The 27,935-nt window shown below is 43.8% G+C and overlaps 1 protein-coding gene across 2 annotated transcripts; it reads right to left on the bottom strand.

The window, feature by feature from the left end:
• On the bottom strand, window positions 1–27,935 carry cep85l (centrosomal protein 85, like). 2 transcript variants are annotated; one of them, XM_056404749.1, is made up of 13 exons: window positions 27,301–27,935; window positions 23,777–23,941; window positions 17,900–18,765; window positions 15,450–15,535; window positions 11,826–11,943; window positions 9,097–9,264; window positions 8,858–9,010; window positions 5,801–5,952; window positions 4,826–4,943; window positions 4,685–4,735; window positions 2,805–2,882; window positions 1,462–1,642; window positions 1–1,359 (listed from the first exon to the last, which is right to left on the bottom strand). In XM_056404749.1, the coding sequence occupies exons 1-13, from the start codon at window positions 27,347–27,349 to the stop codon at window positions 1,193–1,195; spliced, it is 2,352 nt and encodes a 783-aa protein (XP_056260724.1). In that variant the 5' UTR covers window positions 27,350–27,935; the 3' UTR covers window positions 1–1,192. The 2 variants fall into 2 exon arrangements, with proteins under 2 accessions (XP_056260724.1, XP_056260723.1); XM_056404748.1 differs by having other exon boundaries at window positions 5,801–5,955; window positions 27,301–27,933.

Genomic DNA, 27,935 nt, shown 5'->3' with positions numbered 1-27,935 from the left:
TAATTTCATCCACATTTTCTCATATGAATAACGTAGGTGTCAAATCATACATCACTACAACGCAGATGAAATTTAGTTCACTGTAAAAAATTAAACTTGCATGAGTACAAACTCACAAAATACATTTCCTAATAAAATCACGACTTTGTGATAATTTATACATTTAAAAATAAAGAGATTTTCTTTTTACAAAAAATGTGGATTCATTTTGCAGGATATTTTTCTTTTAAATGAGAACATCATAAAATGGTTCTTTCATATTGAGATATTAGGACGTTTCTCTTTTGGTGATGGTTTTGCTCTAAATGTTGCCTAGTTTTATCATGGTCAAATCATGCCTAACATTATCAACTGTTTGCTCTCTGAATGTGACAGTGTTAGGTGATATGTCAGGGCTATTTGCTAACTGCTAACTTGTGAACTAGCTTGCTAGCTTGCTCATGATTCATAATAGATTGTTTGTAATCACATTGTGTTTTATTCATTTTTCACATATTAGAAATTGCAAATAAAGCTCTGACCAAATTTTAAGAGAATTTGACGTAATCAGAATCAAAAACATAAGATAAAATTGTAAAATCACTGAAATCTGTCTTGTGGGTAAAATTTTGTGTTAAAACGTGTTTCTATGCTGAAAATGGCAGCCATCTTGGAAAATGGTGGAAATTTTGAAATTTCAAGTGGCTAATGGGATTTTTCAAATGAATGACCCAGAGGAATAAACATACAAATGTTGGTCCTTGTATCCACATTTGAAAGATTATTACAGTTATAGCATAGCACATAGCACTGAGCTTCTGTCAGACGAGTTCGTCACCCACATCTCATGAGTGTCCAGCTGTGTTGTCTCGTCATCCTTCTTTCTCCAGGTCACTTCTTCTGGTCTACGTTAACTGCCGAGTCATGAGTCTAATGTATATGTTGTTTGCAGTGGTGTGATGCAGACTACTGGTCCAACACAGAACTGTAGGCTGCAGCTCACTCAGTCCCACTGAGTCCACAACAGATGTGAAGGCCAGCCACTCTATACAACAACATGACTGCTCACACAACATCTTCCATCATCCATGATGGTGACCTTATAATGAACCTTATAATTCTCATGATTAATATAGTACTTTATGTGGTTATCTATGAAGTACTGAGAAATAAAACAGTTCAAACACACGTTGGGTTAGAGCAGTGCTGGGTGTCACTGGGAGACACAGCTGTCACCCATGTACTGAGCGTAGCGGTCTGAGATGCTCTTCCTCAGCTCATCGATGTCTCTCCTCAGCTGGCCGACCTCCAGCAGCTTGACCCTCAGCTCTTCCTCGACAACCGCTCTGCAGTCGCTCTCCTCCGCTGACACACTCAACGCTGCATAGAGACAGCAAAGTACGAAAAGGTACCACTAGGTATGTGATGATACTCACACTACGTGTGTGTGTGTGTGTGAGTGTGTGTGTGTTATCCACGTACATTTCATGCCCAGCAGCAGAGATAGGTTGGGCTCTTTCCCTTGTGCTCTCTGGGCCAGGATGTTGCAGAGCGCCTGGAGGTCCAGAAGACACAGGGACATCTCTTTCAGCAGCCGGCCCACTTCTGGCATCTCCAGGTGGGATAGAGGATGCACCAACAAGCCTTCATCTACCTGCCGTGGCTTCACAATGGGAAACAAAGGCACGTTTTTTCATTTCCTCCAGATCTAAATTCTGTGTCAACTAATACACTTAACTGATCAGAAACCAGTTCTCCAGATGTCTCCACTTCTGTGAGGACATGACAGCCAGGACTAATTTTTATTATATCACTTTGAGTTGTTTATGTTTTATAACAGTGACTAAGAAACAGTGGGTGACATCTGACCAACACCCGCTGTGTCTGTGGAGCCACAGGTACACATTAGTAGAAGGTGGTGGAGCGCAGTGCAGCAGCCGGGCGTTTGCCTGGGTGTGACCTTACATCCCTCTTAGAACTGAAAGTTATGACTAGTGAACCACTTAGACTTAGACTCTGCATCTGTTACACCTGGCTGTAACTTTCACATCCAGTATGGAGCAGGTGTAAGTTGGAAAGTCGGACCGGTCTCCATGGTAACAATACACAACCATGAAAAAAAAACATGGATGGCAGCATGTCTCACAGAATAAATAACAAAAAGAAAAAAAGATGAGAAAGAGTCATGAGTGACAGACCACTGGACGTCTGTTCAGACAGTCAGCTGACTGAGAGGTTTCACTTTGGCAGACAGGCTCTGTTTGAGCTCATGGAGGATCCCTCCCCTCAACTACAGCATCAGACAGAAGCACGGAGCTCTCCCCCACCCTGCAGCTGCTGCTTTTTACAGCTTCTTCCAGCTTGTTTGAAGGTCCAAGTTAGAGTGAAGTGTGTTGCTTAGCAACAATCACCGTTTTACATGTATTCACACGAACGCACATCATGAGACCAGGCGCGGCTACGACCTCGGTCAGTCATGTGTGGTGCAAATCAAAGTCTGGCGTGACTACGACTCGTTCGTTTGTGTGGTCACAGCAGTCAGACTGGGAGGGGGCCTGGCCCCATGGGGCCCACTATGGGTGTGTGTGGGTAGTTTGGTGTACTACTTCATAGCATTGTAGAAACTCTTGAGCAGGTGTTTCTGTATGAGACACATGAATGTCTCCGAGCTGGTGTGGATTCAACTGACTGACTGTAAAACTCTGAGATCACTTTGGATATCAGTTTTAGAAAATCTGAACAACCTAACCACCGTCTCATCAGTAAACACATCAACCTCCAGCTCATTATGCACTCTGTAGCAAGTAAACACTCAACACTGATACCTGTGGTAGGGCTCTGGATGGGGGGGCCGGGCTCTCCTCCTGCTGTCGTCTTTTCTTCTGCAGTCTTGCACTGGTGGCCTGACAAAGCACAGAACATGTCTGTGAGCCTGATTTCCTCTTTAGACAACAGTCAGAAATGTTGCTGCTGTTGTTAGACTGTACATCACAGTCAATGCATTACAGTACAGTATTTGACTTTGCTTCCATATCTGCAGTGTGTTGTGTTTTTATGACAGTGAAAACTGATTGATTTAATTGCACTGTACATGTAAAACTAGGGAAGAGTTCAAAATTAGCAACAGCTATAAACATCAGTTTCATGCTCTGTATTGGAACTATGTTAAATTCCATTTTGCTTATTAAATAATAAATAAATAAACTATAATGAGTGATTGGGGACAGAGGTTTTCTACTGAGTATTACACACTGTTAAATGGAGCCAGGCACAGACAAGGCTGATAGATAAATGATGACGATGATGCCGACACTTTGGACCAAAAATGATAAATACGTCACAAACACTTACATTAAAAATGCAGTAAAGTGACCCACTGTTAATATAAAAATATAGATAACTGCTTTTTTGAAGTAATGGTTAGTCAGTTTGGGAAATACACTACTAATCGATATTTGATTTCTTCCCAAGAGCATGATGAGAACGTCAACATCACCCTCAGTTAAATGTCAGTCTATAGAAGCTGGTTACATTAGCCTAGCACAAAGCTAAAAAGCTAGCCTGGTTCTGTTCAGAGATATGAAGGTAGGGTTGCCACGTATCCCAGTTTTCCCGGGATTGTTTTATTTTATTAACGCCTGTTCTGGAAAATTAATAATCAAATTCTTCTGTTAAATTTAGAATTTAATAGTTTCAAATAAAACCTTATTTGTTTCCTTCTACTGCTTTTCTGTTTTCTTCCTGATTATCTCCTATCCTGTGTCTGTAACGTACCAAGACTGTTAGTTAAAACAACAAGTTTGGGGCGGCCCGGTGGCTGAGTGAGCACTGAGCAGCAGTCCACTTGATGCAACCAAAATGCATGGAGTGCTGGAGTTATGATGAGTAAAACGAAAACCAAAAGCTTCGCAATTTAGCGTCAAAAAGGTCTCACGATGAGACTGGCCAAATATGATGTCAATCGGATTAATTCACCAGGATGAGTTCGTTAAACTCCGATGCCTGTACATGCCAAAAACTGCGCCAACATTGCACAGTAAATTTAAAATATCTCATTTCCTGTAGGGTTTAGTGTATGGGCACATATAGTCTGTTTAGAAGGTCTTGCCATGTTACATGTGTCTATCAAATTTCGCACACGTAGGCGAAACACAGTGCGAGTAGTGCCTTGTTGAAATTTTCTAAAATATGTCCATTTTCACCAGGCCTGCAAAGTTTCATACATTTTTGAGCAAGTTTAGGCTCAAAAAGGTCATTAACTTTAGAGAAGAATAAAAATCAAATCAAAGGTATCAATGCTATATGAAGGTGAAATCTATCACGTTAGCTTGTATCTGTTTAATCCTCATAAATAAACATACAAATAAAACAACGTAGTGGTTTCATGTAGGTGATATAGTGTTGAAATACGTTTAACGAGAGACTTGATGATGTGACGTGTCACGGAGTAGAAACACTGAAAAACCATCTATTGAAACAATGTCCACATCACAAACATTAGAGACTGTGGCCGCATGTTTGCCTGTTTCCTGTCCTCAGCATGTTGAGTTGTTGTTTCCTGCTTTCACTCAGGTCTTGTGCTGATCATTACAAAGTGACAGTCCTTTCCCTAGAGTACAGCTTGTTGTTGTCTGTTGTTTGTGGTCACTTGGTTGTCAGGTAAATTTGAAAGAGGCACACTGTGTGGATGTGTTCATTACCATACCGTTAGTTGCAGGGTCAGCCTCTCAATCTGTTCTCTCTGATGTTCGATCAGCTGGTGTTGGAGCAGAGACAACATGTTAAAGGCCTTTTGTCTTTACGTGTGTGTGCATATATTAGTGTGTGTGTGTGTTTAGGATGCTACCCTGCTGCTGTGGTCTTGCTGCTCCAGAAGTTGAATGTTTTCCACCTCGAGCCGCTTCAGGTCCTGCACAGGCAACCTCACCCCGTCGTCCAGACACTTCTGCACCTTCTGCTGCAGGCTGCACCGAGACCAGACACGAGACACGAGACACGAGACACGAGACACGAGACACGACCATGTTAGTCTGATCAGACGTAGAGAGTTCAGATTTCAGTTTGAGCTCCTGCAGGTTTTCAGATCTGGGGCCAGTTGCACAAAGCAAGTTAAGATTTTCCTTAAAGTCTGAGTTACAATTTCCTTAAAATAAGAACAGTTGCAAAAATCACCCTTAAGTCTTCACCTTAAGGTTTCCTTAAAGTGTTCACTTGACTATTTAAGGTTCTCTTCTTATCTTAGTCTTACACTTAAGGACTCACTTAAAGTCAGTTAAGCTGTTGCACAGAAGACCTTAGAGACCAAACTAAGGAAAAAGCTAAAGGTACCTCTGATTGTATCTTAACTGCAACATGTCTGAGTTCACGGTGATAAGTGAAGATGATGAACAAGAGTTTTCCACGATCAGAAGAACCTGATGGACCCTCAACGAGAGGAATTGATGAATTGATGATAAAATGCCTTAACTTTTTTCCTTAGGAAAAGAAACCTTTTAAGTTATTCTGTGCAACACCCTTGAGTAACCCCCTCAACTAAGGAGAAATTAAACCTTAAGTGTAATTCTTAAGTAGAAAACTTAAGGTGCTTTGTGCAACTGGCCCCAGAGTCCCGGCTGTCACACACACACACATGTGACGATGTCTCTTTTCCTAACCAGACACAGTGAATATCTTTAGGGTCGTACACCAGCTGTTTGGGTCAAATTAGCCTGAATAACAAGGTGAAGATTTTCTCTTTTTTCTCTGCATTCAGTCTGAATACACCTTAAATCACAGCAACAGCAGTAGGCAACATCAGGACAGGTGTTAGCTGATGATGCACCTGTGCACAGATGCAATCAGCTCCTTCTCTCTCCTGCTCTGCATCTCGATCTTGATGTCCTTCTCCTTCATCAGAGCACATCCTTCCTCCAGGCTCCTCTGCAGCTGACACACCCTCTTCTCCAGGTTCTTAGCTTTCTGCTGGACCTCCTCCTGCTGAGCACACACACACACACACACACACACACACACACGCACGCACACACACGCACACACACGCACACACACACACACACACACACACACACACACACACACACACACACACACACACACACACACACACACAGACACACACACACACACAGACACACACACACACACACACACACACACACACACAGACACACACACACAGACACACGCACACACACACAGACACACACACACACACACAGACACACACACACACACACACACACACACACACACACACACACACACACACACACACACACACACACACACACACACACACACACACACACACGCACACAGGGCTTGTGAACAGGCAAGGTAGGCAACTGCTTGGGGCCTCAGAGGTGGGGTTGTGTGAGGTAGTCATGCATAGGCAGTGCAACCCCACCTCAGGGGCCCTCTAACAGCCTTGAGTGCTTTTCTAGACTGAATCTACTGCAGGTAATACACACCTGTGCACGACTACCTCACACAACCCCACTTCAAATAACCACAACTATCACTTTAACTCCACAGCAATGTCTCCAAATGCACAGACACTATTTTTTCAGATCTAAAGACATCTCAATTAAACTGAACTGACTGTTACTTCCTATACAATTAGCAATTTTTTCAAGCTAAAGCTAGTGAGAAAATCACTGCTGCCAACACAGGGCCTTTAGGGGCTTTATGTGTTGATGAGCACTGGCCTGATGATGTAGGTATATTGATTATCTATCATGTGCCAACGATGAAGTTAGTTAGTGAAGTTAGTTATTTCGGTTGTTATTGTTCTTTATAATCTATATTTTGAAATTTACAAGGTTTTCCACGTTCTTTATATTAAAGCTATATTTTGAAAAACCTATTGTGAACATTTGGAAAAAAAAAAGTTGAGATTTTGTACATTTTTCATTGGTGTCAGATTATTTATTATATGAAGACGATGAACGTTGATTGGAGGGGACCCCTGGAATTTTTTTTTTGCATTTTTAAGTGCAGTCAAAGCTTTCGAGCACCTAACTTGACACAACATTGCATGTGTGTTGTCGCCCTCAGTGCTCGTGGCCCCACACACACACTGAGGTCTCCACTGAATGAGGCTAACACCATTTTCCACCGAAGTTAGCAGGTATAAGCAGAACCTGCTAATGAAAGCTGATTGACTCCTTTTCCCCTGTCAGGCGAGTTTGTCTTTCTGTTCGGACTGAGGACACACACAACTACAAAGAGTGATGTCATCACATGCACTTACAGAGCACACACACAGACACAGTGGAGAGAGAGTGAGCTGCTAGCTGCTGTGTAAACTAGTAAAACAGATGTGTCTCGTCTCATCCTCAGGTTGTTGCTCCTGTAAGTGTCGGAGCCTCTGTGTGAGACGCTTCCATCAGTGATTGTGTGTTTTTAAAACTTATTTCTGGGCTGCAGCTTCACTCTCAGAGGAAGGTGTAACTGCAGTGTTCCTGGTGTAACAGCACCGTGCTGCACAGGTGACAGGTGTGTTACAGTGTCTGTCTCTGAAAGACGTCACAGCAGGAAAAGGGGTGAAAATGAACATGTTCACTCAGGTGTTGTGTTTACATCACTGCTGATCAGAGCCAGAACTGAGAAACACCCAGGTCTACTACAGAGCTATGTGACCAGGTGTGAATACTGATTGTTCCCTTTTCCATTGCCGACAAAAGCCTGATGTTAGTGGGTCTCTGGAAAAGGGGCTAGAGACAAGAACAAACAGAGCAGGACTGGCGTTGACAGGAACAGTAGATCAGGACTAGGCAACATGAGAGATGTCAGTGATTTTCAGGAGGAGTAAAAGTGCAACCTGAGAACTGGCTGTGTAACCTTCCACAAACAGCTCTGTGCTAACAGAGTAATAGGCCCTCAGACTCCTGCTTAGTAGAAGGGCCATCTGGGGCCAAACTTCTCCTTCAGCTGAAGCCATGTCCTGCAATTAACTGATTGGTTCAACACGTTTGGCTCTGTTCTCAGCTCTCAGCAGTTTTGTTTTTGTTCATTGAAATTTCCATCCATCCATCCATTTTCTTCCACTTATCCTCTAGTAGGGTCACGGGGGGGCTGGAGCCTATCCCAGCATCTTTTCGGGCGAGAGGCGGGGTACACCCTGGACAGGTCGCCAGTCCATCGCAGGGCAAACACATAGAGACAGACAACCATTCACACTCACAGCCACACCTATGGTCAATTTAGAGTATCCCATCAGCCTAGTCCCCATTTTGCATGTCTTTGGACTGTGGGAGGAAGCCGGAGAACCCGGAGAGAACCCACACTGGCACGGGGAGAACATGCAAACTCCACACAGAAAGATCCCACGGCCGAGCCGGGACTCGAACCCGGAACCTTCTTGCTGTGAGGCGACAGCGCTAACCACTGAACCACCAATTTTTATTCTTTTTCTCAGTTTTATGTCTTATTTTCAACTGACTATTTATTATTTTTTGATCACATTTTATTCCTACTTTTTTGACAATTTTATTTTACACACCTTTTTATTGATCAGTTGTTGGTCTTAATTCTTTTATTTTATTGATAGTTTTTAATTCATATGTATCATTTATGTGTTTTTCATTTGTCTTTAATGTTTGATCTTTACACTATCCACATCATTTTTGTGGTTGCAACCTCCTTGATAATTGATGCTTCGTGCAGCACATTGTGCTTCCACCTGAAGGGAAATGTGTCGTATAAATAAAGTTGTGCTTTCACTTCAAAATCTTGCAGGGAGGAATGAATAAAGAAGGAACCGTGTCAGACAAAGAGCTGCAGGTGACAGGTGGAGTATCTCTACCTCTATAGAAGAGTGTGTGCGTGTGTGTGCGTGCGTGTGTGTGTGTGTGTGTGTGCGCGTGTGTGTGTGTACCTGCTGGGCCTGGGCCTGCACCTCATCCAGTGTTGGCAGGTCAGAGAGGTATTTCTCCAGAGTCTCTATGCGCTGCTGTTTTTCTTGCCTCTGCTCGCTCTCTCTCTGACACTTCTTCTTCAGACTACTGATGTAGCGATCCCTCGTCTTTATCTGTGGACACAAACACCTCAGGATTCATACACTGATGTGAAAAGCAACCGGTGAGACGAAGTGCTTCCTGTGGGTCAGCTCTGCACCTTCTCCTCCAGTTTTCTGATGTCCTCTGTGTATTTATTTGTGACTTGCTTGAATAACTCGTTCATATGGAGCACTTCCAGTTCAGCCACCGCCAGCTTCCTGCCAAGTTCCTCATCACAGCACAGCCTATCAGACGGCTGCTTGCACGGCGTCCTCATCGCTGACTCCTATTGGACAAGCGGAAGTTAATGATAATAATAATAATACATTTTATTTAAAGGCGCCTTTCTTGGCACTCAAGGATACCGTGCAGAGTTACACAAATTGAGATTAAAACACATTAAGAATTAATTAATTAATTAACAACAATAAAAATGAAATATAAAAATAAAAACAATACAAAAGTGACAGAGCAATTGGCATCAGATGGAAAAGGCAGGGAGAGGAAAGCAGCAAAGTCATTTAAAAAGTCATTATTCGGTTTGGGGGGGCGGTAGACAGCAGCAATGATGGTTGGAGTGGGACCAAACAGCTTGCAGACAGTGGATTCAAACGAGCTGGAGACGGGCACAGACACCGGCGAGACTTTCCACTTGTCGCGGTAAATTATCGCGAGACCTCCTCCCCGACCGGAGCCACGGGGTTGACAGACGTAAACACATCCACTAGGAGTGGATTCAATCAGCTGGGAGAAGTCGTTGGGCTGTTGCCATGTCTCGGTTAAACAAAGAAAGTCCAGCTTACGGTCTGTGATAATGTCCTGGATGAGATGTCCCTTGCTTGTCAGTGAGCGGATGTTGAGCAGAGCGAAGTTGAGTGAGTTGTGGTCGCAACTGGTGGTGGTGTTAGCTGACGAGTCTAGGCGGGTCAACACACTGTGGTCGACAACCCGGCCGGTGGAGCGTGGAGGGCGTCGAGAGCTGGACCAGATGGACTTTACTGTTGTTAAGCTGTTATAGTGGAACTTCCGGCGGGACCCTCGGTGAATGTATCTCTGGGGCTGGAAGGTGATGTCCGGGTGAAGGTGGAGTGCCTCAGGCGCAGGTCCAGGCAGGTGACAGCGCAGCCGGAGCAGGTCAGTGGCCGAGTACCGAAGGTGGACGGGCAGTAGAAAGAGCCAGACACATACGGACAAGATGTATGTCCTACCGTCCACATTGTGGACGAGAACTCAGGCAGTGTTCACCAGATAAACGGCAAGTGAGGCTCAAGCCGGGACAGAACAGGTGAGCTAACGGTCGGCTAGCTAAGACTCACACGGACGTAGTGCCAGTAAATCGTAGAAATATTCCAAATGAAGGCAATTACAAGGTCCGGTTAGGTTTATAAAAACTATAAAATAAGTCAGAAGGTCTGAAAAGTTGAAAAAAAAATATTAAAAGTTAAAAAGTTAGGTTACCGGCGAGCAGCGGCAGCAAGTTGTGCCAGCGTTCACTCTTGTTGCCATGGTAACAATGAATTAATGAATCATTGTGATTTTTTTTTGTATGTGAACTGTTATTTACTTTACTAATAAAAGAATCTCAGATGTTTGATTAAAGCTTTCTTTTATCATCTAACAAAGCGAAATGACTTTTGTGTTATTTCCGCCAATGATAAAGAGGAACAAAAGCAGTATCAATGTTAAGTCCACCATGGCAACAAGAGTGAACGCTGGCGCAACTTGCTGCCGCTGCTCGCCGGTAACCTAACTTTTTAACTTTTAATATTTTTTTTTTCAACTTTTCAGAAGTTCTGACTTATTTTACAGTTTCTATAAACCTAATCGGACCTTGTAATTGCCTTCATTTGGAATATTTCTACGATCTACTGGCACTACGTCCGTGTGAGTCTTAACTAGCCGACCGTTAGCTCACCTGTTGTGTTCCGGCTTGAGCCTCACGTGACATTCATCTGGTGAACACTGCCTGAGTTCTCGTCCACAATGTGGACGGTAGGACATACATCTTGTCCGTATGTGTCTGGCTCTTTCTACTGCCCGTCCACCTGCCAGTGCTGGTGATGCTTCAGTGCTCGGCCGCTGACCTGCTCCGGCTGCGCTGTCGCCTGCCTGGACCTGCGCCTGGGGCACTCCACCTTCACCCAGACGTCGCCTTCCGGCCCCGCCGGAGATGCATTCGCCGAGGGTCCCGCCGGAAGTTCCACTATAACAGCTTAACAACAGTAAAGTCCATCTGGTCCAGCTCTCGGCGCCCTCCGCGCTCCACCGGCCGGGTTGTCGACCGCGGTGTATTGACCCGCCTGGCCTCGTCGGCTGGCACCACCGCCGGCTACGACGGCACCTCACTTGGCTTCGCTCTGCTTGACATCCGCTCTGCTGACGGGCGGGGGACATCTCGTCCAGGACATCATGGCAGACCGTGGGCTAGACTTTCTTTGTTTGGCCAAGACATGGCAACAGCCCAGCGACTTCTCCCAGCTGGTTGCGAGCTGTTTTGGTCCCACTCCGACCATCATTGCTACTGTCTACTGTCACTTTTGTATTGTTTTTATTTTTATATTTCATTTTTATTGTTGTTAATTAATTCTTAATATGTTTTTAATCTCAATTTGTGTAACTGTGTACGGTGTCCTTGAGTGCCAAGAAAGGCCCCTTTAAATAAAACGTATTATTATTATTATTAACTCTATGTGACGTGTTGTAGATGGTTACTGTAGTAGTGGTCTGGATTCTGTGATCAGCAGTGCAGTACTAGTTGTGCTTTTATTAAGAAAATATTTGGTATGTGACCATCAAATGATGAATTTGCATATGCTCCTTCATCAGTGAGGTGCAGCTTGGTGTTACCTTGGTATTTAGGATGTGGGGATCGTCAAACCAGCTTCTCTGGCTCTGCAGGACCTGCTGTGCTCTGAGCTCATTCTCTCTGATCCGCGCATGGAGCTGCAGGATCTGCTGCTTCTGCCTGAAACACAAAATCCTTCCTGCTTACAACACAATCACATGTAAATATAGTGCACGTGCTTTTGAAATCATACAGCCGCTGTGTCTGAAGACAGGCGATCAAGCCAACAGATGCAAAGCAGGAGACGAGAAGCATCAGTGTTGGAACATACTGAGCAAAGTGTCACAGGACGTTCTAATAGTCTTATTTTTAAACATAAACGTCAGATAAAATAAAATCGGAGTAAACTATATGATAAATTATACAGTTAGTTCCGACCGTGTAATTTGATTGGCTACACGTATCACTCCGCTTAACCATTAATCAGCGTCACATTAACGGTCGTTATCTGTCTTAGATTGTAACCAACTTTGCAAAAATGAAAATATTTCCAGAAATAACATTTGAATTAAATGATGTGTGGGCGTCAGAAGAGGATGAAGGGAAGAAGCCTGGACACTTCAGCTCACACCTGAGGTAACGTGAAGACAAAGTAGCAAGCTAGTGTGCACTGTGCAGGAAAATGTTCATGCTTTGCTTAGCAACAGTCCAGTACCAGTCCAGTTACAGAACTATTTGTGTTGGCGTAGCCAAATGAATGATGAAATATATGGCGTTTGGAGAACTGTTGTATAAAAGTAATATCACACTCAAGGTCGTGAGGCTGTACTGAATATCAGCATGGCTGCGATTGTCTTATGACCAAATCTCAGCCGTGCTGATATTCAGTACAACATCTCGACCTCTTGTGTGATATTGCTTAAATATGTTTTTGAGAAGGGACAGGACTCTTGCTTTCAGGAAGATTCCAGAGTCTCTGGAACTTTAATTCCTGAATAGTTTTGGTTGCAACTCATGTAAACAGTTTATAAAAGAAATGTTAAAACATATTTATCATATTTATACATATTTAACTATTTACACATCTACACATTAACAGTGAACATGTGCTTGTGAAGCCTGAATTCATGGTAATAATTCAGTTTTAAAACATCTGAGTATCATTTGGCAGAGAGACCTGGGCTGTGATCTTGGCAATGAGGAATGGTTAAAAATATAATCTAATACTGGGAAATATATTTAGGAGGCTGAGGGAAAATGTATTTAGTATAATATAAAATATAGGTTTTATTTTACTCCTTCTAAGCTCCACATGATGCATTTACTGACCAATAATTTGTGCTGGAAATGTCAGACAGAAATATGAAAATTTTTAAATGCAATTTGGGAAAAGGTACTGGAACACATAGGGAAGTGGTTGGGCTTGATGAATCATGTATCACGATGACTGTGCTTATTGGGGGATAAATATATCAAAATATGACTGTGCAGTGATAAGGATGGGGGTCATCACAGCTGCCTGAGTGATATTCAGGTTATGGAAACGGCCTTCCTCTCCAGATCTTAAAACATGATGGATGGATGTTAGAAATAGTATCATATGACATAAAGACAATACCAACCATCCTCTCCACAACATTCTGGCAGGACAGAGAAGCAGCTACAGGCGCAGCAATCGTCTCCTCTCACTGCTCTGCAGAACAGAGAGGTTCAGGAGATCCTTTGTTCCCACTGCCATCAGACTATATCCTGATGGCTCATCATCTCAGCCAAAGGATGTGGACTAATCTAATTATTATTGTTTATTTCTTATTAACTGTTTTTGTTATCATCAACAATGAGCTACTGGACACATGAATTTTCCCTAGGGGATAAATAAAGTATCTATCTATCTATCTATCTATTTATCTATCTATGAACACATGACTGTTTTCTTGCTCACAGCATGAGTGGGACACTGTGATGATCCGGTTGAACTACTTGTGTGTGTGTGTGTGTGTGTGTGTGTGTGTCTTACTCAGGGTCAGATATTAAGAAGTCTGTTTGTTTGTTTGTTTCTCTGTGAAACGACATTAAAAGAGGAAGTAAAATGTTCCACTACACAAACACAGCAGAGGAGGGTCAGTCAGTCACTGCTCAAGGCTCTCGGCTTACATTTGTGTGGGACAGCTCAGTGATGTAGTTGTAGTGCGTGGCCATGCAACGTTTTAAAGTTTGGCGGTAAAATTTTAAAATCGATCCAATCAACTTGACAGTGACTTGAAGTTATCTTATCTTCTGGTTAAAAGCCTTGCAGCTGAGTTGTGTAACGTCTGTACAGTCTGTCTGAGGCTTTATGATTAATGCAGGTGGAGAGTATCACTGCAGTCCTCAACACATCAGGACAGAGGGGTGTGAAAGAGTCTCAGTGTCGTAGGCTGAATATTTGCTATTAAATTGAGTCCAGGTTAATAACAACATGACTTGTCCAGTTAGTCCAGTCTCACCTGTGGACAGGTTTCTGACTGTTCAACAGTATTCTAACAGACTTATGGGAGCTCACGGATTTGAAAGGTCAGCTGGTGAAAAATGACTGACATTGGATTATACATAATCATAATTATACATGTGGAACCCTAAAGACTTTTCCACACGGCCTCAGATCGACTACCGGCTCGTCTCAATACTCCTTTTTTCAAATCTATTAAAAATGAAAAGCTGAAATCTCTCATTAGGAAAAGTATTCAGACTCTGTGCTGTGGCTCCAAACTGCGGTCAGCTTGCTTCCTCCTTCATGAGAACTGTAACATTTTACTAAATTGTGAATAACTGAGTGCGTGGCTTCTTTGAGTGACAGGTGGGGGAGCGTATTCTTGCCACAAACCGTTATGCACAAAAGTCTCAGCTCCACACATGCCCCTCCTCTTTGTCCATTTTTGGATTAGTTGGGAGTTAGGGGCGGAGTCAGACACTCTGGAGATAATGGCAGATAATAAACCCTGATGGGCTTCACCAGGTAAAAGCTTTTTTGTTTTTTGTGTTTACATGGAGTCTGTTGTGTGCGAGGAGCTGGTTGTTTGTTGAACTCCATTTCTTTTCTTTTCTTTTAAAGTAAAGATAGCACAGTAGAGAGAGACAGGAAATGGGGAGGCAGAGAGAGGGGGAATGACATGCAGTAAAGGGCCGTCCGATGCGGGGGTCGAGCCGGGGCCACTACACATGGGGCGCCTGCTCAACCCACTGCGCCACTCGACGCCCCTTTCTAAGCTAACGTTAGCTGGTGTCACTCTGTTGCCGCTGTCAGGCACTAGAAGAGAGGCACTGAGGAAATGCAGCAGGAAGTGAACATAAACGTCACAGCCTTGATTTTCCTGGGAAACTGGTGCCAGGTCCTGCACACAGAAATCAGTCCTCAGGCTGTTACAGGCAACAAAGAAAGTCGGGACAGCTCTGTTTCTGAAGATACATCACAATCTGTTCACACGTTGACAATAAAAAAAATGATTAATACATGTAAACTGCTTCAGATTCTTAAAGTGGCTTTAAATCTTATTATCTTCATTTCCTGCTTTACACTGGGTTTGAACCATTAGACACAGTCCTGGGACAGATCCTCCTTCATGACGGCTCTGTGTTGTGTTACTCAGATACTGTGTGTGTGTGTGTGTGTGTGTGTGTGTGTGTGTGTGTGTGTGTGTGTGTGGTACCTATCTATCTCCAGTTCTCTCTGTCTCAGCAGCCCCTCTTTAACCTTCACCAGCGTGTTGACAGGAAGGGAGGTCCCAGTCATCACCTGGTAACATGCAGAAACACACACAGGTACATGATGAGATCATGTAATGACATCACAGTCTTGTGTGAAGAGTGATTTCTGTGGACATGAACACCTACCTCTAGGAATGTAAATTATAAACAACACTCTTAATTGATTGCTTTTATGTTTTTCTTGGTGGCCATTTTGTTTATGAGTATTTCTTCTGCTCTGTTTTTGAGCACCTAAGTAGTCCTGCAGCGTTTGTCATAGAACCTCCATTCAAATTTGAAAAGGTGAAGCTCGATGAGGAGACTCCAGACAAGACTTTTCTCAGTGATATGTCTGATCATTTCTGAAATATTCAACATTTTGTCGACAATTTTTCCCATAGAAACGAATGGAGGTGAATGGATGTTCAGAGTGGGAGAAGTTGTTAAACTGAAAAACTTGAACCCCCTCAGTGGCTCACCTGGTACCACACACTAGTCCTCATGGCCACAAACTTAAATCTTCACACATAATTTCTCCCAGAACGTAGACAAATGATTCTTCTTTCACACAGTGATACTTTCAAAGGAACAGGAGCGCCATCGCCCCACAGACTGCAGCACATATCAACAACCACATTTTCAGAGAAAAACAGAAATGACCCTTTTTTTTTAACCTGTTGTATCTCCCACAATTTGACACCACAAACAAACAATTTATATTCAACAGAGTCCCTTCTGTCACACAATGTAATACTTACAGGAGTTACAGTCTTTGACTGGTAAACCTGAGTTTGAGAGGTGTCTCTCAGCTGAGGAAAGGAAAGGAAAGGAAAGGAAAGGAGACATGCCGTCCCACAATTCCTTGCTGCTGCAACATTTAAAACAATGCAGGATTGTACTTTCACCACAGCAGAGCCACATGAATGAAGAAACATCAGAGCAGCTGTTTTATGTTTATGACACCATCCAGAACTGATGGAAATCCTTGAATATAGATTTCCCCTCTTTTAAATCCAGTTAGGAGACATCATGAAGAACAAGCATATCATGATTATCATCATCATAACAATCTCTACATAAATGTCATTTCAAAACAGCTCACTGCACTAAAATATGAATTTTCTCTCCTTAACAAATGTATAAAAAGTCAAAACTCTATATAACCTACTGATGTCTGAATATAACTGACTCTGGCCCTTTACTCAGATAATTATATCTTTTATTAATGTTTTAATGGCTCAACTCTTTCTACTTGTACATTTCTATCTGTCATCTTATTTCAACATTTCAGTCCTGTTTGCTTTGTTCTGTGGGTAGGAAAGGAGGATTTATCCTCCATGTGTTATGAATAAAATTAGTAAAAAAAAAATCTTAGTGTCAGTGCAGTCAGATTCTTTTCCTAAGTCCTATTGAATTCTTGTAAGGTTGTATTTGTTTTGCATGTTGGTAACTTTGGTTTAAGGATGTTAAGAGTGTAAACCTTAGGTAAGCTGCTGACCTTCGGGGGAGCAGGATACCAAGGAGTCCATCATCCATCTGGGTTTTCTGGTTATATTGTTGTTTAGGAGTTTATCTACATCCCGCAGAGATTTAGTGACGCACTCCCTTCCAGGAGGATGTCAGCAATAAAAGTGAAACACGGAGGGAAAGGTCTTGAGGTTAACAGATGATAGTTAGTTACCATACCCAGATGATGGATATAAGCAGCTCAAGTTCTGTCATTCAGTGAGAGACTTGGTGAACCCAGCTCCAGATCTGTCCTTCATGCAGGAATAAACCAGGCAAATTGAAGTGTTGTTTTGTTGGTCTGATTTTTACACTTTTCCATCTCTCAGTCACAAGAAATCATCTTTTCAATTCTCCTTCACATCTTTGATCACCATAGCAACCTCTGCTGAGTCAGATTAGCTGATTAGATAGATAGACAGATACTTTATTAGATTAAACGACCTCTCTGATGTCTGTGGTGCTTAACTGACAAAATCCAGCTACATATATGCTACACACTGTTCCCACACTACATACAAGACACATAGATTTACACACATTTCACCACAAACACAAACACACACACACACACACACACACACACACACACACACTACTATGTCTCTGTGAGGATAATATGTCAATTAAAAAAGTTGACACCGTTTAACTTCAGCTTTTCCAGAATCCTTTAACCCCACTACACTTTCTTCAGAACCTGCATTGTCTAGTGAATCATTGTTCTTCTATAAAACATAAGATTTGAGAACATGCAGCTTTTTTTTTTATAAAACAAACAAAACAAAACAGCGCCTTTCATTTGGACTCCTGTTACAGTCTTCTGTCAGTCAGAGTGAATTTACTGACCAGCATCACTGGTTAAATGGTTTTTGGACCATATTCCAAAATATTTTAAGACTGCTCTCACCTGGTTAAACCCTGGTTCCTGCTGATGTCCCTGTTGCCATGACGAAAGCCCATCTCCACCACAGCCCTCTGTTCCCATACCACTGATTTGACCAGGTTCACTTCCACGCTCGGCTTTGGGTCTATACTCCATCTGCTCCGTCAGCCACATCTGGGTGCGAACCGCAGGCTGGATTGGGGAGCCTCTGTCAGTCTGGTGACCCAGTGTTGTGTCCGCTTGTTTGGGTAAACTTAGGCCATACACCTGTCCCCCTCCCCGGCCCAGATTAGCTTCTGGTAAAGCAATATAGTTCATGTCCAAAGTGTTGTGTCTTACTGGCGAGGACAGAGCTGAGGAAAGAGACCGGCCTGTGTCCAAGCCAGTGGATCTACTGCTGTGGTTGTAGCGGTAGCAGGGGCCAGCGCCGGGCGAGCGCTGCAGCAAGCTATGGCAGAGCAAGGATGAGGATAAAGGTAGATAAAGGTCCACATTTGATCCAAGTGGTTCCTTCCTATACCCATAGAGCAGACCTCTGTCCAGGGAGCCTTGTGAATCTGAGTTGTATTGATGGCCTGATGTTCTGGTGGAGCTCTTTTCAGCTCCAGAGGACAACTTGGTGAGAGAGGACCACCTCCGGATGGGCTGATGGTCTTTCATGTCGAGACAGCTCGGTGCACCCAGGGGAGACATGGCTGGCGTAAGCAGCTGGCAGGACCTGCTCCACTTACCTGAGCTGCTGGGTGAGCAAGGTATTCTGAAACTGGTGTTGGGTGAGGAGGATGGGGATGGCATGACGTGGACAGTGGGGATGCCATCATCATCCTGGCCCAAGTGATGCTGGGACAGTGGCTGGAAAGACAAAGGAGTGGTACTGGAGCTGGAGTCGTCTGTAGGGAGACATACAGATGAAGACAGTGACTCAGACATCATCATCATCATCAAGACAGGCATACCAACATTACAACATAAAGTATGAGGAATTTTCGAGAATCGTGTTCGAGAAGCAGAAACTTAAAACATGACAACGATGCAATTGTCTAAAGGTCAGCTCAGAGAGACCATCAGGTTCTTGGTCTCCTCTCTTCTCCCTGATGTCTCAGTTAGTCCAGGTCCAGCTCTAGAAGAGTCCTGGCTGTTCCAGACTTCTTCATGTCAGAATGATGGAGACCACTGTTCTTCTCAGGAACCTTCAGTGCAGCAGAAATGTTTTTGAGCCTTGACACAGTCCCGTCTCTGAGCTCTGCAGCATCCTTCCTCCTCATGGTTTCTGCTCTGATCTGCATCGTCAGCTGTGAGACTTTATATAGACAGGTGTGTGTCTTTCACATCATGTCCAATCAGCTCAGTTTACCACAGGAGCCTGAGCTAAACTTAGAGTCAGAGTAAAGTGTCTGAATACTTTTGTCAATGTGAGATTTCAATCTTTACTTTTTTAATAAATCCAGTTTTCACTGAAGTGTGGGGGGTTGAGAGAGACTGAGGAGGGGAACATTTTTCTTTTTAATTAATCATAAAACTTTAACGGAACAAAATGAATTTTCCATCACCATGGCAACAAGAGTGAACGCTGGCGCAACTTGCTGCCGCTGCTCGCCGGTAACCTAACTTTTTAACTTTTAATATTTTTTTCAACTTTTCAGAAGTTCTGACTTATTTTATAGTTTTTATAAACCTAATCGGACCTTGTAATTGCCTTCATTTGGAATATTTCTACGATTTACTGGCACTACGTCCGTGTGAGTCTTAACTAGCCGACCGTTAGCTCATCTGTTCTGTTCCGGCTTGAGCCTCACTTGACGTTTATCTGGTCAACACTGCCTGAGACGGTCGGACATACATCTTGTCCGTATGTGTCTGGCTCTTTCTACTGCCCGTCCACCTGCCAGTGCTGGTGATGCTTCAGTGCTCGGCCACTGACCTGCTCCGGCTGCGCTGTCACCTGCCTGGACCTGCGCCTGAGGCACTCCACCTTCACCCGGACATCACCTTCCAGCCCCGGAGATACATTCACCGAGGGTCCCGCCGGAATTTCCACTATAACAGCTCAACAACAATAAAGTCCATCTGGTCCAGCTCTCGACGCCCTCCACGCTCCACCAGCCGGGTTGTCGACCACAGTGTGTTGACCCGCCTAGCCTCGTCAGCTAACACCACCACCAGCTGCGACCACACCTCACTCAACTTCGCTCTGCTCAACATCCGCTCACTGACAAGCAAGGGACATCTCATCCAGGACATCATCACAGACCGTAAGCTAGACTTTCTTTGTTTAACCGAGACATGGCAACAGCCCAACGACTTCTCCCAGCTGATTGAATCCACTCCTAGTGGATTTGTTTACGTCTGTCAACCCCGTGGCTCCGGTCGGGGAGGAGGTCTCGCGATAATTTACGGCGACAAGTGGAAAGTCTCGCCGGTGTCTGTGCCCGTCTCCAGCTCGTTTGAATCCACTGTCAGCGAGTTGTTTAGTCCCATTCCAACCATCATTGCTACTGTCTACCGCCCCCCCAAACCGAATAGTGACTTTTTAAATGACTTTGCTGCTTTCCTCTCCCATTTATCCTCTCTCTCACCAAATATAATACTGCTGGGTGATTTCAATATCCACATGGACATAATCAATCTACCTCTCACCAAAGACTTCACATCCTGTTTAGAGAGTTTTGGATGTCAGCAGCATACCACTATTCCCACACACTCCAAAGGACACATTCTGGATTTAATCTGCTGCTCTGGTGTCACCCCCCTTGAATTTACAGCTGATGAACTCCCCATAACTGACCACTTTCTCCTCTCATTTACAGTGAAACTCACTCTTTCCATTTCTAAAACACCACGCCTCATTTCATTCCGGAATATAAAGAACATCAACCCTGCCACTCTCACATCAAGTATCCACTCCTTCTGCCTCCCTGACATCCACAACCTGTCCACCCCTGATGATCTGGTTTCTCACTACAATACTGGACTTCATAATATTCTTAATTCTCTTGCTCCGTTAAAAACCAGATCTGTGTCTTTTTCCGTCTCCGCCCCTTGGTTCACCCCTGATCTTCGTCTTATGAAAGCCAAAGGTCGGCAACTTGAACGACTCCATCGAAAAACTGGTCTAACTATCCACAAAGAAATGTACAATAACCATATTTTACATTATAAGGACTCCATTGCCACCACCAAAACCCACTACTACTCCAGTATCATTGATACAAATAAAGGAAACTCCAAGTCACTGTTCTCCCTGCTCAACAATATCACCCAACCCAAGGACTCTCTCCCTCCTCATTTATACACAACCTCCTTCTGCAACTCCATTATGTCTTTTTTCACTGCAAAAATCAAGAATATCCACCAGCACCTAGGTCCAAATCCTCACCTCAGCATCTCAGCCAACTTTCACCCATCCACACACTCATTCTCATCCTTCCTGCTCCCCACTCTCTCAGAAATCAAAGAACTCATTCAGAAATCCAAGCAATCCACTTGTCAACTGGACCCCCTCCCCACACAACTTGTTAAAGCTTGCCTTCCCTCTCTGGTCCCCCTCATTTCTGCCATCATCCACTCCTCTCTCACCACTGGAACTGTCCCTACATCTTTCAAAACTGCTGCCATTACTCCAATTCTGAAAAAACCTGGCACCGACCCCTCCAACTTCAACAACTTCCGTCCTATCTCCAATTTACCCTTCATCTCCAAAATCCTCGAAAAAACTGTTGCTTCCCAACTCCATTCTCACCTATCCCACAATAACCTGTATGAACAGTTCCAGTCCGGTTTCCGTCCACTCCACAGCACTGAAACAGCACTCATCAAAATCACCAACGACCTCCTGATGGCAGCTGATTCTGGGCTCCTCACCATCCTCATCCTCCTCGACCTGAGCGCAGCCTTTGATACCATCTGTCACACCACTCTCCTCAACAGGCTATCTTCCATTGGCATCACCCACACTCCATTAGACTGGTTCACATCTTACCTCTCTGGCCGCACTCAGTTCATTCAACTCAAGTCCTTTAAATCCATCCCCTCCCCCGTCACTTCCGGTGTGCCCCAGGGCTCTGTCCTGGGGCCCCTCCTCTTCATCATCTACCTCCTTCCCCTCGGCAATATCTTCCGCAAATTTAACATTGAGTTCCACTGTTACGCTGATGACACCCAGCTCTACCTCTCCACTAAACCCTCATCCACTCTCCCGCCCACCTCCCTAACTGATCGCATCACTGAAATAAAAACCTAGTTCACTCTAAACTTCCTTAATTTAAACAGTAACAAAACCGAGGTTCTCCTCATTGGCACCAAATCTACTTTATCCAAAACCAACAGTTTTTCTCTCACTATTGATAACTCCTCCATTTCACCCTCCCCCCAGGTTAAGAGTCTGGGTGTCATCCTTGACAGCACACTATCCTTTCAATCTCACATCAGTAACATTACCCGGTCCGCCTACTTCCACCTACGAAACATTAATCGCCTCCGCCCCTCCCTTACCCCCCACACTGCCGCCATCTTTGTCCACAGCCTCGTCACTTCCCGTCTGGATTACTCTAACTCTCTCCTCTTCGGCCTCCCTCTTAAATCCCTCCATAAACTTCAATTGGTCCAGAACTCAGCTGCCCGTATCATTACTCGTACCCCCTCCATCCACCACATCACTCCTGTCCTCCAACAGCTCCACTGGCTACTGGTTCAGTTCCGTATTCATTTCAAAGTCCTTCAATTAACATTTAAGGCCATCCACAACCTCGCCCCCCCATATCTGTCCGACCTCCTCCATGTTCCCACTCCCTCCCGCTCCTTCAGATCATCTTCCTCCACACACCTGTCTGTCCCCTCCGCCCGTCTCACCACCATGGGGAGTAGAGCATTCAGCTGCTCTGCTCCCCGTCTCTGGAACCTACTACCACCCCAACTCAGAAATATCGATTCATTCCCCCATTTCAAATCACAACTCAAAACACATCTGTTTAAAACTGCCTTTTCCATCTGATGCCAATTGCTCTGTCACTTTTGTATTGTTTTTATTTTCATATTTCATTTTTATTGTTGTTAATTAATTAATTAATTCTTAATGTGCTTTAATTTCAATTTGTGTAACTGTGTACGGTATCCTTGAGTGCCAAGAAAGGCGCCTTTAAATAAAATGTATTATTATTATTATTAAAATGTGAAAAAACTGAAGGAGTCTGAAGACTTGCTGAATAAACTGTAAAAATTAGTTAAACATTAAAATGTAAACAATGAAAATTAGTCTTTTTCACGACTAACTGAAAGCAGACAGTTACACAGACCACCATGATGCTGTGATCTAAAGGTAACTTCATCACACATCCAGTTCGGGAGCCTGTACCACAAAGTTGCTGGTTCACTTTTAAATGGGGTAGATCACCGTGGTTACCAATGCTGCACGGAATCATTTTGCTGTTCCACAGCTGTATCTCAGTTCAGAGGTCTCATCCTTCAGAGCCTGCATTAGAAGACCAGCTGCAGCACGAGCCTGTCCCATTCCCAAGATTCATTGTGCACCAGAGATGAATCACTTTTCAAAAAGGGGAACAAGGTGCACGCAAATGAAACAGCAGCTGAGGATAAATATGAAATCCTCTGTAGACCAGACCGTCTCATCTTGGTTTGGCCTTTGCCTTCATAGACCGCGTGCTCTAAAGGATGGGACACAGCTAATCATTAAGCTAATATTAGAGAATATCAATAAGAAGAAGGAGATTTGTGTGCAGAGCAGATGTGAGCAGAGCTACATAGAAAACAGAAATCAGAGTGATTGGAGACGGAGCAGCAGCTTCAATGCTGGAGTTTTCTGGAGATAAGCAACATGGGATTTCTGTGTGTGTGTGTGTGTGTGTGTCAGCAGCAGCGCTGTAATAAATAGACAGGACATCTTACCTTCCACACTGTCAGAGTAGTAAGTGCCAATGCCAGTGTCGCCACTGTCGGAAACTGTGCTGTGTCGGCGCCCACCAAAGATACTGCTCCCGGGGCCGGGGGGGTTGCTGTGCCAGGCTGATTCGTGGCCAGGGACCCATCCTGGAGAGCCACCACTACTGGAGCCTAAACAACAATTTCAAAAAGCTGTTACACAAGTTATTGGTTACAAACCACTGGGCTTATCAGATGGGCATGAAACAACTTCTTTCTGACAGTCACCGGTTTAGTTTTTTTCTCTCCAAATTGAATTTAGATCTTTAAATTTTTGTAGTTTTGTTCAGAAACTGGAGTCTTCTTAGGTATTTAGACCAAAAACAGGACAAATGGTTGTGTGATGGAGTCATGACTTTGAAGACTTGAAAATGCCGTAACACCACACAGTGGTTCAGAATACTTGGGAGTTCCCATTACAAAGTCAGTCATCAGATATGTATCATCACACTGACCTACTGGATATGTTGTACAACAAATTCAGGATCATTGAACCCTGACCCAGCTTTTTCCAGAGCCCTCTGCCCCCTCTGCACAACCTTCATTCAAACGAAGGAGGGTGCTGGGTTTTTTTGTCTGAATGTCGCCTCAGTCACACACTGAATGGTTTTCCATGTTTTCTGTGTAAGTGAACTGCAAAGTGTATGAACACACAGGTGAATAAAGACAACAGCATGAGAGTCTGCAGCTCACCTCTCTGTTCACTCTTCCACTGACAGTTGATTTTGGGCGTATGTTGGTAAAATTCAGCCAAATGTTTTCAAGACCTCAGCCTCAGATGAGAAACATTCATGGCCTCTCGTTACCTCACATGAAAATGATCCCAGTGAGTTCTATACATTTAGCTAAAAAATAAAGTACTGATACCCAGAGGTGCAGAGGTCCCATTCATAGGCTCCACTTGGGTGCCCAGGTAGATTAAGACCCGATTAAGACCCACGCAGGTAGATGAAATCACTGGGTTTTATCACTGGGAATTTAGGTAAATCTAACATTAGAACACCTTATTTCACCTTTTTCAAACTCAACAATTTTGGCCACACACACACACACACACCTTTTTTCAGCCTTTTGTCACCTGCCTTGGCAACAATCAACAATCACAGTCAGATTGCCCAGCTGCTCATAATGCATTGTTCCCACTAATAATGTTTTCAGCCTCTCCTCCCTGTACGTGCCAACACCAGCGCTCACCAAAAATGCAATCAGTTTGTTGGCTTTCAGTCTGTAGCCATGCAGATCGCTCTGTGAGCTGCATTCAGACACAGCACTGCTGTGGGCTAAATGCTAACATCACCAAGCTAACATGCTTGCAAGCTTATGTTTAGTAGCAGGTCAAGAATTTTGACATTTTAGGGGCATAAAGGCCATCGAGTAATGTGATGCCAAAATAAATAACATGACTTTCTGATTATAGAAGAAGAAAATAAAACAAATGACATAAATATAAATTATTCACTTTTCAATATAAATAAAAAAGACATATTTTAAGATGCAGTCCATTATCATGTATCAGCTAAGACGCATCATGTAATCAGAATCTATACATTTGTAAATATATTTCATGTCAGAGAAACTTATCACTTTCTGCAGATGAATATAAGAACAGTCTTCAAGAAATCATTTTGCACAATCAAGTTATTAAAGTTAAATATTGAACCTATAGTTTTTTTGTGACTGTTTCCTGTTGAAAAGGACTGGAGCTGGTCAGTGTGTCCTTGATTCAGCTTCTACTGTTCTGAGAGCAGTTGAAGCTGATGCAGCAGATGTTATTGCAGCGTTATACACATGTGCATGGAAAACTAAACTTGCGCATTAAGTGTTAAGAGGCAGCAGTGGCAAGTAAATGAGCAGATTACAGAGAGAGAGAGAGAGAAAGAGAAAGAGAGGTGATACTGTCGACCGGAGCAAAGAGTTAACTAGTTAGTTAGCAGTTAGCAGTACAGTACATGTGCACAACCAATCCAAGCTGCAAACTGCTGCAGTGATGCTGTGTGGTTTCATCAGTAGCATGGGCACAAAGGCCGTGGTGGCCATAAGGCATGCAATGTTTCCCAGGGCAACGCAGCCAGAAGGAAAGCCGCCTTGTTCAGTAGGTGTAATATTAACCTTGTGCACCATTTTAGCTTAACATGTTAGCATGCTAACATTTGTTATTTTGGCACTAGACACAAAATACAGCAGTGGCTGATGGGAATGCCGTCTTAAGCAGTCCATGAACGTCTGTACACAATGTAGATATTTCAGTTTGGACCAAAGTGGTGGATTAACTTGCCGACACAGTGACAGAGCTGGGCCACACTCGGGTCCTCGCTCAGCACTTCTCCTGCTTTGCTGGATGCAGAACTGTCTTCGTCCACAGGCTCAGAGTCTGAGACATCACAAACATCCAGCACGTTTGATCTGAACATATTATTCTCTCCAGAGGAAGTCGCCTTGCTGATGGTGTGTACTCAAGCTAGTGCGTTTAGGCAGGAACACTGTATTGGTCACATACTGTGTCCGTGCGCACATTCACCATGTGTGTCTCTTGCTGAATAGGGCCCATGAAAAAAGTAAAAAAAATACCTGTCACAATATCACAAAGACCAAGTTCACATATTCAAATGTCTTGTGTTGTTCCACCATGAGTCCAGAATCCAAAGATCTGTGGTTTAAAGTCACAGTAGACCAACACCAGCAGATACTCACCTTTCACACAAAGGAACATGACAAGTTTAGGCTGTTTTGCTTAAAAAAAATACTTCAATTATCAATTTATTATCAAAACTGTTCATTTTCTGTTTGACTGACAGATTGATTCATCTGACTGTCTTGTGTATCTGCAGCTAATATTTCCTCCTTTACTCTCCACACTATCAGAATCAGATTCGCAGTCCGTCCAGGTGGATGCACTGCAGGTGTCACAGCATGATTATGACACACTGAATTAAAGGTTAAAATAGTGTGATGTGCTGACAGTATTCAGCAGGGCAGAGACTGGTGTATCAAATCAATAACACATTACTGTAAAAGTAATCTGATTACAGTAATCTGTTGCAGTGTAGCACTTTATGATCTGTTCTCTTAGATCGAAGGCAGCAGGAAGTACAACTTCAGAAAAGGAGTTCGTGGAGAATCTGTTTGACACTTGCTGTAACTGTCCCTGAGTAATAAATATAGACACTAATGAGGATTTTGTTTTGATTGACATCGCACATCACAGCTGCGACTGATCACTCACTCACTTCTTCACCCTCAGTGACGATCTGGATCACCTGAGCGCCGCGAGAACAGCTGATCAACCCAGATGTTTTCCTGAGGACGGCTTCATGTAGCCGCGTAGCTCAGTATCAGTATCAGGATCAGGATCAGTTAGTGTGTGTGTGTGTGTGTGTGTGTGTGTGTGCTAGCTGCTCTGCTGTAGCTGCTATCGGCCTTTAAGACAAAATCACCGCATCCGCTCCGCTGTAGCTTCGGCATCACGCGCTCTCTGAATCCCGTTATCTTACCTGTTTTATTAGACTCGTATCCATCCTCCAAATCTCCTTTGAACCACATTGTGAGGTCGGTGGGTTTGACGCCACAGCGGGGGACCGGCAGACCGATCAGAGGACAAAGGGACAAAACAAGGCCAGAGTGTGAAAACACGGCGATCGCATCATTCCGACGTTATTCTACAAAACACGCAAATCCATATGAGGAGGTCCTCGGCCTCTAAACCAGTCCGCTACATAACGGAACCCCTCCTAAACCCAAGCCTATACGTCCCGAGCTACCGTCCTCTGAGTGGAAGTGATCCCAGCAAACTCCTCCTCCGCAGCTCTGCCGCAACACTGCCAGCACGGCACGGAACAGCACGGCACGGAACGGCACGGAACGGCACGGCAAGGACCGAGGATATTCATGTCGCTCTTCACTGCAAAATAACGGAAGCTTCTGTAAATGTCTATTCTTGCAATTACGTTACAGCTCTGCGCATACAGGAAGGAAGCAGAGCTGTGTGTGTGTGTGTGTGTTCGTGTGTGTGTGTGTGTGTGTGTGTGTGTGTGTGTGAATATATGAAATTGCTCTAATTTCAAATATTAGCAGGTTTCATATATCATTTTTACATATGTGTTTTTATATACTACATTCATGGGATGAC

Source organism: Seriola aureovittata, chromosome 19 (assembly GCF_021018895.1).
Source record: "Seriola aureovittata isolate HTS-2021-v1 ecotype China chromosome 19, ASM2101889v1, whole genome shotgun sequence".
Classification (NCBI taxonomy): domain Eukaryota; kingdom Metazoa; phylum Chordata; class Actinopteri; order Carangiformes; family Carangidae; genus Seriola; species Seriola aureovittata.
The sequence above is the reverse complement of the archived record's forward strand: the minus strand, read 5'-3'. Positions and strand labels throughout refer to the sequence as shown.

Excerpts from the sequence above, each read along its gene's own strand:
- cep85l (XM_056404748.1), bottom strand. The coding sequence starts at position 27,349 with ATGTGGTTCAAAGGAGATTTGGAGGATGGATACGAGTCTAATAAAACA. Across the intron at positions 15,536-17,899 it reads AGGAACCAGGGTTTAACCAG|GTGATGACTGGGACCTCCCT; the intron begins GTGAGAGCAGTC and ends GCATGTTACCAG. Across the intron at positions 1,360-1,461 it reads TCTGCTGCTGGGCATGAAAT|CGTTGAGTGTGTCAGCGGAG; the intron begins GTACGTGGATAA and ends GTCTCTATGCAG.